The sequence below is a fragment of the Hypanus sabinus genome, chromosome 16 (assembly GCF_030144855.1).
Source record: "Hypanus sabinus isolate sHypSab1 chromosome 16, sHypSab1.hap1, whole genome shotgun sequence".
Taxonomy (NCBI): Eukaryota; Metazoa; Chordata; class Chondrichthyes; order Myliobatiformes; family Dasyatidae; genus Hypanus; species Hypanus sabinus.
In genome coordinates, this window is record NC_082721.1 from 32,802,671 (window position 1) to 32,819,083 (window position 16,413).

The 16,413-nt window shown below is 40.5% G+C and overlaps 1 protein-coding gene across 2 annotated transcripts in view; it reads right to left on the reverse strand.

Moving 5' to 3' along the window:
- The window catches only part of lonp1 (lon peptidase 1, mitochondrial), a 47,395-nt gene that overhangs the window by 14,012 nt on the left and 16,970 nt on the right, over positions 1 to 16,413 (reverse strand). For both annotated transcript variants that reach the window (XM_059991515.1, XM_059991516.1), the window contains exons 9-10: positions 11,836 to 11,974; positions 10,828 to 11,006 (exon numbers count right to left, since the gene is read on the reverse strand). In XM_059991515.1, coding sequence (XP_059847498.1) covers positions 10,828 to 11,006; positions 11,836 to 11,974 — 318 coding nt within the window. The remainder of the gene's footprint in view (positions 1 to 10,827; positions 11,007 to 11,835; positions 11,975 to 16,413) is intronic.

Consider the following 16,413-nt stretch of genomic DNA (forward strand, 5'->3'; position numbering starts at 1 on the left):
ATGTCCTCAATGGTGGGGAGGATTATGCCCATGATGGAGCTAGTTGAATCTTCACTACATGCCAGGCTGTGAAACAAACAGTCAGAATGTTCTCTATTGTACATCTATAGAAATTTGCAAGAGTCTTTGGTGACATAGCAAATTTCATCAAGCTCCTAATGAAGCAGAGCTGCAGGTGTGCCTTCTTCATGACTGTATTAATGTGCTGAGCCCAAATCAGATCCTCTGAGATGCTGACACCCAGGAACTTAAAGATCCTCACCAGTTCCACTGCTGACCCCTCAATGTGTGTTCTCCCAACTTCCCATTCCTGAAGTCCACAATCAATTCCTTGTGTTCCTGATGCTGAGTACAAGGCTGTTATTGTGACACCACTCAACCAGCTGATCTATTATTCTTGTGCCACTGTTACCATCTGAGACTTTACCAAAATAGTGATGTCATTGTGAATTTATACATGGCGTTGAGCTGCCACAGTCATGACTGCAGAGAGTAGAGCAGTAGATTCAGCATGCAAATAATAGGTGGAACCAGATGATTAAGGGTGACAGATTAAGGGTGACAAGCAGATGGGGGGGGGCGGGTCAGGAGGAAAGAGTGACCGAGGCAGGGAGGTGATAAGTGTAGGTAACAAAGGGCTGCAGGTGATGGAACCTCATAGGAAAGCAAGGTGAATCATGGGATCAAGGAAGATGAGGGGTGAGCAGATGGGAACAGTGGGGTAAAGGATCCAGTGGGAGGCATACATGGGTTATCAGCAGATGGAGTGGGTGGAGGAAGAGAAAGAAACGGGGGCTGGGTGGTGCAATGAAGGGTTTGTTGGTCTAGGAGATTGGGGAAGAGCAAAAATGTAAAGTATCGCAATAGTTACCAGAAATTGGAGAATTCAATATTTAAGCCGTCAGGTTATAGATTACCCAGGTAGAATATGAAGTGCTGTTCCTACAGCTTGTGTTTAGCCTCATCCTGGCAGTGGAAGAGGCTGAGGACACACAATGGTGTGGGAATGGGGAGGAGAATCAAAACGGCTAGCAACCAGAAGCTCCAGTAGTTCATAGCATATGGAACTCATGTTAGCACCAGGAAGTGGCAACTTATTGTGTGCAGCTCGGAAGGGAATCATCAAATATTCCCTTTTAGGACTATTACAGCTGAAATCTACAGTCACAGCCAAGGGACTTCAGAGAATAACATCGCTTTAAGGCATTTAAAAATCAACTGATCCTCAAGAGTTGATGGACTTCAGACTCCTGAGTCAGTTTCCTTTTTAGGAAAAGTTAAACACTGAAAGCTTGCTGGTGTGTAAGAAAGATTGGAATGCAGAGCCTTTAGACTCCTCTCCCTACTACAATGCTGACAAATACTAGGTCTCTGGAAAATAAAAGACTTCAGAACAAGATTGCAGTATCAGAGGGACATCAGAAACTGTTGGGTACTTTGTTTCATGGAAATGTGGCTCACCCCCACCATTTCAGATGCAGTGCTGCAGCTCGAGGACTTCACCATCCACTGCAAAGGACAGTAGAGTCTTTTAAAGGTACAGGAGCTGGAGTGTGTTTCTTGATCAACTCATTGTAGTGCACAGATGTGGCTGTTTTATCTCAGTCCTACTCACACAATTTGGAACATCTATCAATCAAGAGTCATCCATTTTATCTGCCCAGGGTGTTTTCTGCTATCATCCTGCTGGCAGTGTCTGCTCTCCACTTGTGGCCAATGTCCGGCAGGCACTGAAGGAGCTGAGCACCATGATCAGCAGTCATGAAACAGTAAACCCGGATGTATTCTCTATCATTGCAGGGGAACTTCTAACAGGCAACCTTGAGGAAGTCCCTGAATGATTATCACCAACATATCACCTCTGGAACCAGAGGAGCCAACACATTTGACCACTGTTACACACCATCAAGAATACTTACCATGCCTTCCCATGCCCACACTTTGGAAAGTCCGATCTCTTGCTGTACTTCTGCTTCTGGCGTATAGGCAGAGACTGAGGACTGCAGCACCAGTGATGAAGACTATGAGCTACCTTCATTGTCAAAGAGAGGTGGGGGAGTGCTTATAGGACAGCTTTGAATCGGTGAACAGGAAAATATTCAGGGATTCATTTTTGAATTTGAATAAATATGCCAAACTTCATCAAGACCTGTGTGGATGAGTGTGCACCTTCAAGATCACTCCATACACACCCAAACCAGATCTATCCTGGTGGGTCCAACATATTGAGGCAATTACAAAGAAGGCAGGACAGCAGCTGTATCTCATTAGCAGTTTAAAGTGATTTGGTATGTCACCAAAGATTCTAGCAAATTTCTGCAGACGTACCGTGGAGAGGATTCTAACTAGCTGCATCACCAACTGGTACAGAAGGAGCACTGCATAGGAGCAGAGGGTTTCAAACTCAGCCAGTCCATCATGGGCACTAGCTTCCCCAGCATGGAGGTCATCTTTAAATGGACTCCCATCACCCAGGACATACCCTCTTCTCGCTGCTGCCATCAAGTAGGAAGTACAAGAGCGTGAAGTCACGCACTCTGTTTTAGGAATAGCATCAGATTTTTGAATGGACAATGAATCCATGTACACTACCTCAATATTTTTCCCCACTTTTTGGTGTGAGTATGAGTGATTTGATCAATGTAGTGTCGGCATCAAACTTACTTGTATGGTGACATACATGTACATAGACAATAAAATTTACTTTGAACTATAAACCTGGAATGCTAGTGGCCATCTAGTGCTGATATTGTGAAAGGTAGCCTTAAACCTGAGGCACACTGATGTATTGGTAAAGAGCGAGCTGGGAGTTTTATTCAGGCAAATGTGAGGCCACTAATCTCTACCTCTCTACCAGAGCAGAGTACCACTGTGGCCACTCCCCTCAGCAATAGGTATATCACTCTGGATACTGTTTGGGGTGGGGAAGGTGGGGAGCAGGGAATGACCTAGCAGAGGAAAGTCACAGTGGTCAGGTCTCTGGTATTGAGTCTGGCTCTGTAACTCAGAAGGGAAGGGGGGGGGAGAAGAGGCGAGCTGTGATAGTAGGGCATTTGTTAGAGGAATAGTAAGGAAGTTCTGTGGGCAAGAGTGAGATTCCCTGATGGCAAGTTGCCTCCCGGGTGCCAGGGTCCAGGACATTTCAGATTAAGTCCTCGTCATTCTCAAGTGGGATGGTGAACAGCCAGAGGTCATGGTTCATGTAAGTATCAATGATATGGGTAGGACAAGTGATGAGGTTCTGCAAAGGGATTTCAAGGAATTAGGAGAAAAGTAAGGGCAAGACCACCAGGGTTGTGATCTCAGGATAACTATTTGCGCCACATGCTGGTGAGGCCAGAATTAAGATTATACGGTTTAACATGTGGCTGAGGAGTAGGTGCAGGAGATAGGCATAAGATTTTTGGATCATTGGGCTTTCTTCCAGGGAAGGTTGGTCATGTACAGAAGAAATGGTTTGCACCTGAACTGGAAGGGATCTAGTTTCCTAGTGGGAGGGTTTGTTAATGCTGCATGGTGGGGTTTAAACTAGAGTTGCAGGGGGATGGGAATCAGAGTGCCAGAAGGTTGAGCATGGTGCGAATAGTGCCCTGAGATATGTACATTTTAATGCAAGATGTATCGTAGGAAAGGTGGATGAGTTCCGGGCATGGGTCAACACCTGAATAATGATATAATAACCATTAGAGAGACTTGGTTGCAGGATGGGCAGGACTGGCAGCTCAATATTCCAGGGTTCCGTTGTTTTAGACATGATAGAGTGGAAGGGATTACAGGAGGGGTGGCGTAACTAGTCAGGGAAAATGTCATGGCAGTGCTCTGTCAGGACTGAATGGAGAACTTGTCCAGTGAGGTGTTATGGGTGGAAGTGAGAAATAGGAAAGGTATGACCATATCAATAGAGCTATATTACAGACCAACAGCCCGAGGGGTTTAAAAGAATAAACTTGGAGAGATTGCAAGAAACACAAGTTGTTATAGTAGGTGATTTTAACTTTCCATGTATTCACTGGGACTCCCATACTGTAAAAGGACTAGATGAGATAGTGTTTGTCAAATGTGTTCAAGAAAGTTTCCTTAATCAGTACGTAGACGTTCTAATGACACAGCGTGCGATATTGGACACTCAAGATGAGGTAGTAAACTGGATTAAACATTGGCTTTGTGAAAGAAGCCAGAGAGTGGTAGTACATGGTTGCCTCTCTGATTTAGGCATTTGCGTTGCAGAGATCTGTGCTTGATGCATTGTTGTTTTTCATCCATTTCAATAATCCGGATGATAATGTGGATAACTGGACCAGCAAATATGTGGATAAAACCAAGATTAAGGGTGTAGTAGACAGTGAGGAAGGCTATCATGCTTGCAGAGGGATCTGCATCAGCTGAAAAAATGGGTTGAGAAACGGCACATGGAATTTAATGCAGACAAGTGTGAGGTGCTGCATTTCAGTAGGACCAACCAGGAAAAGTCTTAGACAGTGAATAGTAGAGCACTGGCGAGTGTGGTAGAACAAAGAGATCTGAGAATACAGGTCCATAATTCGATGAAAGTGGCACCACAATTAGATAGAGTTGTAAAGAAGGCTTTTAGCACATTGGCCTTCATAAATTGAGCACAGGAGATGGGATGTTATGTTGAAGTTGTGCAAGATGTAGGTGAGGCCTAATTTGGAGCACTGTGTACAGCTTTGGTCACCTACCCAGAGGAAAGGTATAAATAAGATTTAAAAAGTACAGAGAAAATTTACGTTGCTGGGTTTGGAGGACCTGAGTTATAAGGAAAGACTGAATAGGTTAGGACTTTATTCCTTAAAATGTAGGAGATTGAGAGGAAATCTGATAGAGGTATACAAAAAAATGCAAACAGACTTTTTCCATTGAGATTGAGTGGGACTACAACCAGAGGTCATGGGTTAAAGGTGAAAAGTTTAAAGGGAACACAAGAGGAAACTTCTTCACTCAGTGGCTCACGAGCCTGTGGAATTAACTGCCAGCACAAATGTTGCATGTGAACTTGATTTCAATGTGTAAGCAAAGTTTGGATGCGTACATGGATTATAGGGGTATGGAGGGCTATCATTCTGGTGCAGGTCAATGAGAGTAGGCAGTTTAAATGGTTTGGAATGGACTAGTTGGGCCAAAGGGCCTGTTTATGTGCTGCTGCAACTCAGATTAATTAAACCCAAAGATGTAATGTTAGAAAGCTCCACCTGTGGAGGGATAGAAATGAGGTTTACTGAATTTAAAAATAAAAAAGCTATGTGAGACGAGGCGTGGCTAACACAGGTGTGGACAAGCAACAGAAACGCAGCAAGCTATAGAAACTAACTAAATATATAAACTGTTAAAAGTGGAACTAGTAGTTAGTATGTCTACCTACTTATTGGAAATCGTCAGGGAGAAACCCCTGGAGAATAGATAATATTGATAAAAGATTTATTGAAGCCACAAGTATAATGAGCACTAGCTACAGCAAGACGATATAGGCAGAGGGTAGCGTCCAAAATCTCTTCTGAGTAACCAGGAATTAGCTCTGTTTAATCATACCATGGGATTTAGTGAGATAAAGCACTTTTACTGTTCAGAGTGTATAATTTGCGTGTAATATGTTCAGTATTGTTGTAACTGAGAAATATTTGGAAACGACAATGTGATATTGAGTTATGTATTTAGAAATTGAAAACAGAATATGTACAAGAACTTACAGACTGTAATCCTGTTATATACAGGTCAGCTTTTTTATGTGTAAGTTTTGTGAATCAACTTCCTGTGGATGACCCACTATGTCATCTAACAAACCAAGAAACAAGATGGCAAGCAACCCATGATCGAAGATCCAGCACAGAAATGGAATGCTTCAAGATGCAGAGGATTTAATACGGCTGGATGTATGAGTTCATTTCCCATTCAAAGGTTCTGAATTTGATTTTCTGGAAGAACTGATTATTTTTGGCTTTGATAAGTGACTAAATGAGATTTACTTTGTTTAAAAGCTATGATGTTGGAGAGATTGTTGTGAAAGGAGTTAAACTGTATATATTTTTAGAGTTAAATTTGATTTGTAGACGTACTGACCTGAAACTGAAATTGAGGTTAACCATAACACTTAAAAATAGAAATTCTATTAGCTTCCTAACTAAGGATAAATAAAAAAGCTAAGAGTTAATCTGTAAATCTTTAAATAGGGAACAACACTAGATCTAATTATTTAGATAAATTGGAGTAATAAGCTATTCTAATGAATCTCACTGATTCTAACTAAAAAGGAATTTGGTTTTCATTTGATATCTAAGATTTGGAATCTAAAAGAGAATGTTGGAATTTTGAATTGTGCTTATTCGTAAATATTTTGTATACACTCAGACCCCACTTAATGCTGATTATGATAATGCTGAAGTGGAACGCTATGTAAATCAGTGCTATGTGGGGTCATTCTAACATTACGTAAATGGACGTGTGCCTGCTAAACAAATCAAACCCTAAATATATTATATATTATTTTATGCATACACAGTAATTTGTGGAGTTAGAACATGCAAATAGGCTTAACCTGTACATCAGCAGAACAAGCAACGGTGGAGGGAAGCGGATGATGGAGGAGGGACCAGACTGTGGGTTGCTTCTTCTTCAAGTAGGTGTCGAGATTTGACTGCCTTTCCTTGCTTCCACTCATGAAGCAGTTCTTGAGCAGGAAATCATGTTGAGAAAACCTTATTTTGCCATATTGCTTTGCTCCCAGTCAGGGTCATTATCGATGAGCTTGCCCATGATTTCTGTGATCGTGCTAGTGCTGAGGAATTTTGTGGCAAGGTTTCTTGCTGCTATTTCCTCTTCTCCATTTGTGTCCTCAGATTCACTCAGGATGTGTTGCCCTGCCAATTCTTGAAGCTCTTTGTTATTAAGGCTCTTGCTGCGTGAACCAACTGCTTCTCCAGAGATACATATGCTATGGAGATAACTGCACTGTTTAAATCTATCAAATCAACCTCTGCTGGCTGTGAAATTTACTGATACATCTTCAGCTTCTTCTTGAATATTCAGATTCAGATTCAGTTTATTGTCATTTAGAAATCACAAATGCAATGCAGTTAAAAAATGGGACAATGTTTCACCAGAATGATATCACAAAAGCACATGACAAAACAGACTACACCAGAAAATCCACATAACGTTTGGTAATCCCCAATCCAGAGGCCGGAGAGGCTGCTGTGTATTAATATCGCACTACCATCTTAGCGTGTTCCCCAGAAAGGAGCTCCGACTCCATCAGACAAAACAAGACCAAAAACTAAAGCTACAAGTCCTGCAACAGTGCAAACAATAGCATAATTGATAAAAAAAAACAGACCATGGGCACAGTAAAAATAGTCCAAAGATGTTAAAAGACTAAGTTCAAAAGAAACCACCACACAGTTTCCACAAGTCCTCAGGGTCCCCGATAGACTCGTCATTCTACACAGGCAGAATACCCCCGCTATGGACTTCCACAGCGCCACCCAACTCAGCCTCACAGACACAGCACACACTAAAAGCGATCTGATTGCGGTGGACTCTGAGTCTGTCGAACCTCCGAGCCTCCGACCATCCCATCTGGCACAGCTTCTCCGAGCACCATCCTCTGCTGAGCGTATTAAGGTGCCCTCGCCAACGGCCATTGGCAACGCGACCCCGAGGACTGGGGGCCTATTCTTCCCAGCAGAGACTCAGACCTCACAGCAGCAGCAACGAAGATCATCTTCTTGGAGATTTCCAGATGTTCCTCCATGCTCCCATGCCCATTTTTCATCCGATTATGATAGTGCACGGCACCCCGCTTCACAAATAACAGATAATCAGCTCCAGAGTGGCCGCTGCAAGCTGCGTCGCGCCGCCATCTTGGATAAGTACCACACTGACTGAATATGACTGAAATTGCTTCTTGCCTTTTTCACTATCATCATCTAGCTTACAGCCATGTTTCATACCATTTGGTCATCTACCCATATATTGTATTTAGTTTATTTTCCTTTTTTCAAGCAAATAGGTCCCTGAATGAGTCACCTTCATTAATGATAACTTTGAGGTTGCCATTTCAGAAGCTTTTATCTTGTCTGCAGTTTTTAATAATTGTTCTGACTGTCGATGTAGCCAACTTCAAAGAGGCACCAACATCAACCTGACACTCACCAGATTTCAAATGCCGTATTACTTACAATTTCACATCCCAGCTAATATTTTTCCTAGACATCGTAAATGTACTATCCTCAATGGAAGTTGGAGGTAGTTTTCCAGACATTATGGATGAAAAAATGAAATAAATTGGCGAGGGAGCAAGAATGTTTACTTACGTGGGAGAAGGACAGCATATGTAAAGGGCTTTCATTGGCTGATTGAGTGTTTACTGTAATGGCAGCTGCTCTTGAGAAGTTTTAAGTGTTCTCTAAAATTAATTTTCATCATTTAAAAAAATTTCAATAAAGAATTGAATAACCACGTTGTAACGAATCTGCGGGGTCTGAGTGTGTATTGTTTTTTTTTAATAAATAAAACTTACCTCCACAAGTGTGTGTTTTCTATTCACTGCCTCCTTCCGATACCTAGAGCTTCTGATGGCCCACTAGCACCTGGTGTTGTACCACATAATTAGATTTTTCTCAGAGTGCTGTGACCAGTCACACGAGATAAGGCAAGCTCTACACAGGTGTTACACTGTACTTTTCTATAACTAATCAGATGAAGACATAAATTGTAGAAATACTGAGATACAGAGGGACCTTGCAGTATAACTCCAGTCATACAAACAAGCTGGATGAACTCAGCAGGTCAGGCAGCATCCCGACCAAATCTGACTAAACGGATGCTGCCCGACCTGCTGAGTTCATCCAGCTTGTTTGTACATCTTGATTTGACCACAGCATCTGCAGTGTACTTTGTGTTTAGTATAACTCTAGTGATCCTTGAATGTGGCAATGGTTGGTTGATAATCTGGTTAGGAAGGCATGTGAGATACTGGCCTTCATAAGTCAGGACATTGAAAACAGAAGTAGGAAAGTAATGCCTCATTTTTTTAAAAACATTAGTTAAACATTAGCTGGAGTAGTGTGGTGTAGTTCTGGTTACCGAAGTACAGAAAGGATGTGAGAGCACTGGAGAGGGTGTGGAAGGGGGAAATTTACTACAATATTGCCTGGAATGGAGAACATTAGTTATGATAAGAGATTTTATCTCCACTCCCAACCCATCAAAAAAAGAATTCTATACCCTTAATGGCAGTAGATTTCCTTGTGTGTGTTTTTTTTTTAAAACATCCAGGTTCAGTTGCTACTTTTAAAGCCACTGGCAGTATTCCAGAATATTTTGGAACCTCTCACCAATAGAACCGTTATCACTGTAGCTGTAATTTTAAACACTGGAAGCGGGCCAGCAAGTATGGGAGTCGTCAGCTTTCCCTTCTCCATTACTTTCTCTTTACTGGCATTAATTACATCCCCTTCCTAACACTCATTGACATTCATTTCCCTGCAATTTCCAGTACATTTTTCAGTAAGAGCTTTTCCTTCAGGACTAGACACATATCCTGTACTATATTCTTTGAAGAAACTCCAACCCCCTGTAGTTTACCCAACAGATTTTTTTTTCTAAGCAACACACGCAAATTGCTGGAGCAACTCAGTGGGCCAGGCAGCGTCTATGGAAAAGAGTACAATTGACATTTCGGGCCCAGACCCTTCATCAGAACTGATGATGTAGTGTCTCGGCTCAAAATATTGACTCTACTCTTTTCCATAGTTGCTGCCTGTTCCACTGAGTTCCTCCAGTGTTTTGTGTGTGTTGCTTGGATTTCCATCTTCTGCAGATTTTCTTGTTCAAGATTTTTTTCCATTGTTTACCGATAAGCACTATCTGGCATTAAAGGCAGACGAGCTTAAATCTGTAATATTAGTGGCAATTTTGTGTTCTTTCTTTTTGAATGTAACAGCTAGTGAATAATACCCATACAAGAAATGAATTCAATTTACACTCAACCCATATGAAGGGTTTCAATCTGAGATATCAATTGTCCAGATCCCTCCACATAAGCTGCCTGACTCACCGAGTTCCTCCAGCATCTGATTTTTTTGTTTTGCTGCAGATTCCATCTGCAATCTCTGGTCTTCACTCGCTGTGGGTTGTTAACTCTTAAATCTTACTACAAGTTGCCCTCTTGGTTCTAGGGCATAATTTTTTCAAACTCTATCCTGAAGACAAAAGAAATTCACTAGCTTTTCTGCTTGACTATTTAACTTAATCTACCTAGAAGTTAAAATCCACCATTAAGCCGTACTGCATTAATAAATTATGCCACTTCTCACCTGTAATAATCCTAATAAGACACTCTCATTGTATCATCTCAAATCATACAAAGTAGCCATCTTAAATCACTATTGCTACTCTGCCCCCCCTCCCCGATCAGATTCCCCATCCTTTAATGCTGTATATTCAGTTCTTAATCTAAAAGGGCTCATGGTTACCATGTTGTCCTCTTAAAATTTCAGTTAAATTTCATACATCAGTGGCACCACTGGGTAAGATCACTATTTGCACACTCTTCTTTGCATGGCTACTGATTAATCTATATAACATTGTGACTCAGAGACATAACTATTAGATATTCCATAAAGGTTAGTGAATTATATATAGTCTATTTCAACTTTTGAATAAAAGACTAAGAAGTGCTTTAAAAAGTCCATCAGAATGACATTCAAATTCCAAATTGATTCTATTCAAAGATTTAATACTGATCAGAACACAACTGGAAGTATTTTAAGTGAAATTGTATAGCTTATAGCAATCAGATTCTAGAAGTACCTGTGACCCTTGATTTCCGCTACATCAGTCATTCCTCCAACACTGAATCGGAAATATTCTCTATTCAATGCTCTTGCTATAGATCGAGCAATGCTGGTTTTGCCAACACCAGGAGGTCCATAGAAGCACAGAATCTTCCCTTGAGTAGTTCCACGTAGTTGGCTAACTGCAATAAATTCCTGGAATCACAAAAGTGTTCACTGTAGTTTATACAATGAAAGACTTAATCATATCCATAGTAAGTGAATTTTGCAACAATGTTATATGTGCATTTAAAATCCTGAATTAGGTCGCAGACTAAGGCTAAACAAGGCAAGACACTTTCAAAGGACAACTTTATGCCATTAGTTGATAGAACTTTAAGGACAACTGTTGTGCACGGACTGGGTGTAATTTTAAGTCCACATGAAGTTAATTAAAGCAGTGAGACACTGATCTAAACATTCATTTTGATTTCAGATTGTTGACAATAACGCCTATTTAATGAGTAAGCACAGCCTTTCTCAATATAACTTAAATTTAAATCACACAGCAAGAATGAAGTGATACCTAGCTGAACTCAGAAGGCAGACAGGCAAGTGCAATCTGCTGAATCAGTTAAAAGCAGGGTTTGGTTACATCCAGAACATCTTAAACCCAAGCTCCAAGCCAAAGTCCAAATAACTCCAACTAGGATCTATAATTAGCTTCACTGATTCCCAAGGGAAAAATGCCCGGCAACCTACACAACTATTCCTTGTAGGGAAACAGGACATGTCTTTCAGAACTTCTGATAAATGTTCATTGACATTAACCCTATTTCTCTTGCCACAAATGCTACACTAGATGCTGAAAATTTCCAGCATGTTTAAGTTTCTATTTCAAATTTTCAGCATCTCCATTTTTCCCTGGGTTCAATACGAGTCCAAACTGTTCAAGTGAAATCAATACAGGCTATAAATCTGTATGTCAACACAAATCATTGACCCTTGGGTCTGACTGATTAACAAGCCTATGCAACTCTCATACCAGGATGCGTTTTTTGACCTCTTCCATGCCATAATGATCTTCTTCCAGCACCTCCTGTGCTCGTTTCAGATCCACATTTTCCTCACTGCATTTTCCCCAAGGCATTGTTGTCAGCCAGTCCAAGTAATTTCGAGTTACACTAAGGGAGATGAAATGGAAACAGGATGTCAGCAAGAAAACAATAACATTATTTTAAGTTGAATTTAAAATTTGATTATACTACTTAAAATTTGTTATAAATTAATTTGAAAATACTGAACAGCTATCTCGTTGAGTTGAAGTTTGCATTGAATTGTACTCACTGACGCCTGACACAACTCGATCTCTGTTTACACGAGGAAATCTGCAGATGCTGAAAATTCAAGCAACACACACAAAATGCTGGTGGAACGCAGCAGGCCAGGCAGCATCTATAGGGAGAAGCGCTGTCGACGTTTCAGGCCGAGACCCTTCGTCAGGACTAACTGAAAAGAAAGATAGTAAGAGATTTGAAAGTAGTGGGGGGAGAGGGAAATAGGAAATGATAGGAGAAGACCGGAGGGGGTGGGATGAAGCTGAGAGCCGGAAAGGTGATTGGCAAAAGGGATACAGAGCTGGAGAAGGGAAAGGATCATGGGATGGGAGGCCAAGGGAGAAAGAAAGGAGGAGGGGAACACCAGAGGGAGATGGAGAACAGGCAGAGTGACTTTTTTCCCCCTCTCTTTCTGCCCATCACTCTGCCTGTTCTCCATCTCCCTCTGGTGCTCCCCTCCTCCTTTCTTTCTCCCTTGGCCTCCCATCCCATGATCCTTTCCCTTCTCCAGCTCTGTATCCCTTTTGCCAATCACCTTTCCAGCTCTCAGCTTCACCCCAGCCCCTCCGGTCTTCTCCTATCATTTCGCATTTCCCCTCCCCCTCCTATTTTCAAATCTCTTACTATCTTTACTTTCAGTTAGCCCTGACGAAGGGTCTCGGCCCGAAACGTCGACAGTGCTTCTCCCTAGAGATGCTGCCTGGCCTGCTGTGTTCCACCAGCATTTTGTGTGTTGCTCGATCTCTGTTTAGGTTTTTTTCTTTGTTAGACTAGAAGTCTGACTGCAGTAAAAATAAGCCCAGAGTCACTAAGATTTTAAGCTGTATTTTTTAAACAAAGGTCTCTAGACTGACATGTGCTTGGAAAATTTTCAGCATACTACAGTGCAACACAAGTATTTGAAATGTTTTAACGGACTGTAAGATCATAAGACATAGGAGCAGAATTAAGCCATTTGGCCCCTCAAATCTTTTCTGCCATTCTATCATGGTTGATTTATTATCCCCTCAACCTCATTCTCCTGCCTTCTCCCCACAATTAGTAAACACGGCAAAGTTTAAATTACTATCAACCTCTGCTTTAAATATACCCAATGACTTGCCTTTCACAGCCATATATGGAATAAGCTGCTGGATGAAGTGGTAGAGGCAGGTACAATTATGACATTTAGACCAGCACATGGATAAGAAAGACCCAAAGGAACATGGTCTAAAGACAAGCTGATGGGATCAGTTCAGACAAAAAAAAACTTGGTTGTTATACAGTGGTGTTAGAAAGTTTATGAACCCTGAACCCTCTATTTCTGCATAAATAGGACCTAAAATGTAATCAGATCTTCACACAAATTCTGAAACTAAATAAAGAGAACCCAAGTAAATGAATAACACAAAAACATTACTATACTCATTCACTTATTTATTGAGGAAAAATTATCCAATATTACATGTATTTGTTGGAAAAGGTATGTGAACCTTTGGGGTAATGCCTTCTGCAAAAGCAATTTGGAGTCAGGTGTTCCATACAATGAGATGAGATTGGAAGCATGGGTTGTGGAGGTGCCCTGCCCTATAAAAAAGACACACAAAGTCAGGTTACTGACAGAGCCTACTCTTCTCAAGAAAGATCAGTTTATGTGTGTCATGTCTTAATCAATTTTCAGAGGACCTTAGAAGAATTGCAGATGCATGAAGCAGAAAAAGGCTACAAAAACATTTCTAAAGACCTGAGTGTTCATTAGTCTACAAATGCAGGAAACTCAGCACTGTTGCTACTCTCCCTAGGAGTGGGCATCCTGCAAAGATCACATCAAGAGCACAAATTGCAATGCTGAAGGAGGTGAAAAAGAACCCAAGGATAACAGCAAAAAACCTGTAGAAATCTCTAGAACTTGCTAAAGTCTCTGTTCATGTGTCCACTATAGGAAAAATACTGAATAAGAACGGTTCATGAAAGAACACCTTAGAAGAAACCACTGCTTTCCGAAGAAAAACACTGCTGCACATCTCAAGTTTGCAAAAAGCCACCTGGATGTTCTACAACGCTTCTGGGACAATGTTCTGTGTACAGCTGAGACAAATGTTGAACTTGGCAGAAACGCACATTGCTATGTTTGGAGGAAAAAAGGAACTGCACACCAACACTAAAACCTCATTCCAACTGTGAAGCATTGTGGTTTGGGGCTGCTTTGCTGCCTCAGGGCCTGGACAGCTTGCAATCATTGAGGGAACAATAAATTCAAAATTGTATCAAGACATGTTACAGGTAAATGTCAGGGTAGCAGTACATCACCTGAAGCTTAATACAAGTTAGATAATGCAACAAGACAATGATCCAAAAAAAAAAACCAAACAAGAGTAAATCAACAACAGAATAGTTTAAAAAGAAGAACATTTGTGTTTTGGATTGACTAATTCAAAGCCCTGACCTTAATCCTATAGGAATGTTGGGGAAGAACTGGAAGCAAACAGTTCATGCAAGGAAGCCCACCAACATCACAGAGTTGAAGCAGCTTTGTAAGGAGGAATTCCTCCAAGCCGATGTGCAGGACTGATCAATGGTTACTGGAAACATTTGGTTGAAGTTATTGCTGTAGAAGGAGGTCACACCCGTTACTGAAAGCAAAGGTTCACATACTTTTTCTGAAAAATAGATGTAATACTGGATTATTTTTCTCAATAAATAAATGAACAAGTATAATGTTTTTTGTGTTATTTATTTAATTGGGTTCTCTTTATCTAGTTTTAGAATGCGTGAATATTTGATCACATTTTAGATCATATTTATGCAAAAATAGAGACAATTCTATAGGGTTCACAAACTCCAACACCACTGTATACAAGAAAAGTAGCATGTCTGAAATCTTCTGACAAGCAGACCTGCACTTCAGTGCAATGACAGCTCAAATTGATATGCTAATTTTTTTCACGTATTATAACTGACTACATGTTATAATTAATAGTAAATCTTACCTGCCATAAGATAGACTTAGCATTGTAAAATGTAAAATCACTGTAGTTGTAAGCAGCCTAAATAGCACATTGCTATTTTGAAGAAATGATATGGTCACTATTGGATTGTGTTCAGCAGCCTATATGTATTCTTTGTTTCCTGCTGAGCCATTCATTACCATCTTTCACCTCAGTGTGCAAGAACTGGCAGCTAGATTATCAAGTAAACAGGATAGTGGCTCTCCCAAGTAGAGGTAGGTAGGGGATTCCCAGGAATCATGAAGTGACTAGATCAACTCAACATAGCAAAGCACCACAGTTGCGCAGCAGTCAGCATGATGTTATTATAGCTCCGAACATTGGAGTTTAATCCCAGTGTTCTCTGTACAGAGTCCCTATGTTCTCTCCTCATGGAATGCGTGCATTTTCTCCGGGTTCTCTGGCTTCTTCCCACAGTCCAAAGATGTACAAAGTAGGCTAATTGGTCATTGTAAATTGTCCGGTGATTAGGTTAGGGTAAAATCAGGGTCATTAGGGGCTGTGGGGCAGTGTGGCTTGAATATTCCATGCTGCATCTTGAAGTATATTCAGTAAATATAAATTTATAGATCCTCACTGAAATGGTATACAATTACAAACTGGCTCACATGACTTTAATGCATCTTCCCAACTTTTAACTGCTCCATGAATTTTAAGTCCAATTTTAACTTAATATTGTTGTTTTAACATTTGCCTGTTTTCTTGGCATATCCTTTTGAATCTACATATCATCTATTTCCTATCATACTACTTTAATCCTTTCATTTGGTTTCACTAAGATCAATAATTATATAAATGTTTTTCTTAGAAAATTATTACAGAAATTAAATTGCAAAAGAAATCTTCATATGAGATTGACATTCTGAAAGGTACATACACAAGTTATTTAAAATTAGACTGTCAACTTTTTATTGCAGAGAATATTTAAACCCATTTTGACTTTTCACTGCAATTTAAATGCTCATTGCTATTTTGCTCTCTTACAATTATATTTTAATTCCTCAAATGCAGGAATGTATTTTCTTCACCATTTTTCACAGGACAGGCCCTTCAAAATACAATGCCTGCGTTGATCATGGTGCCAAGTTAAACTAATTAACTTTGCCAGTATATAGTCTATATTCCTCTCTCCTCTATCCATTCATGTGCCTGTCTAAATACTTCTTAAAAGTTATCATATCTTTCCAGCAGTGGGTTTCAGGCCCTACCATTTTCTGTGTAAAAATAAACAACTGCCTTCCAAATCTCCTTTTAACTTTCCCCCTTTCACTTCGAATTTGTGTCCTCGAGTATTTGATA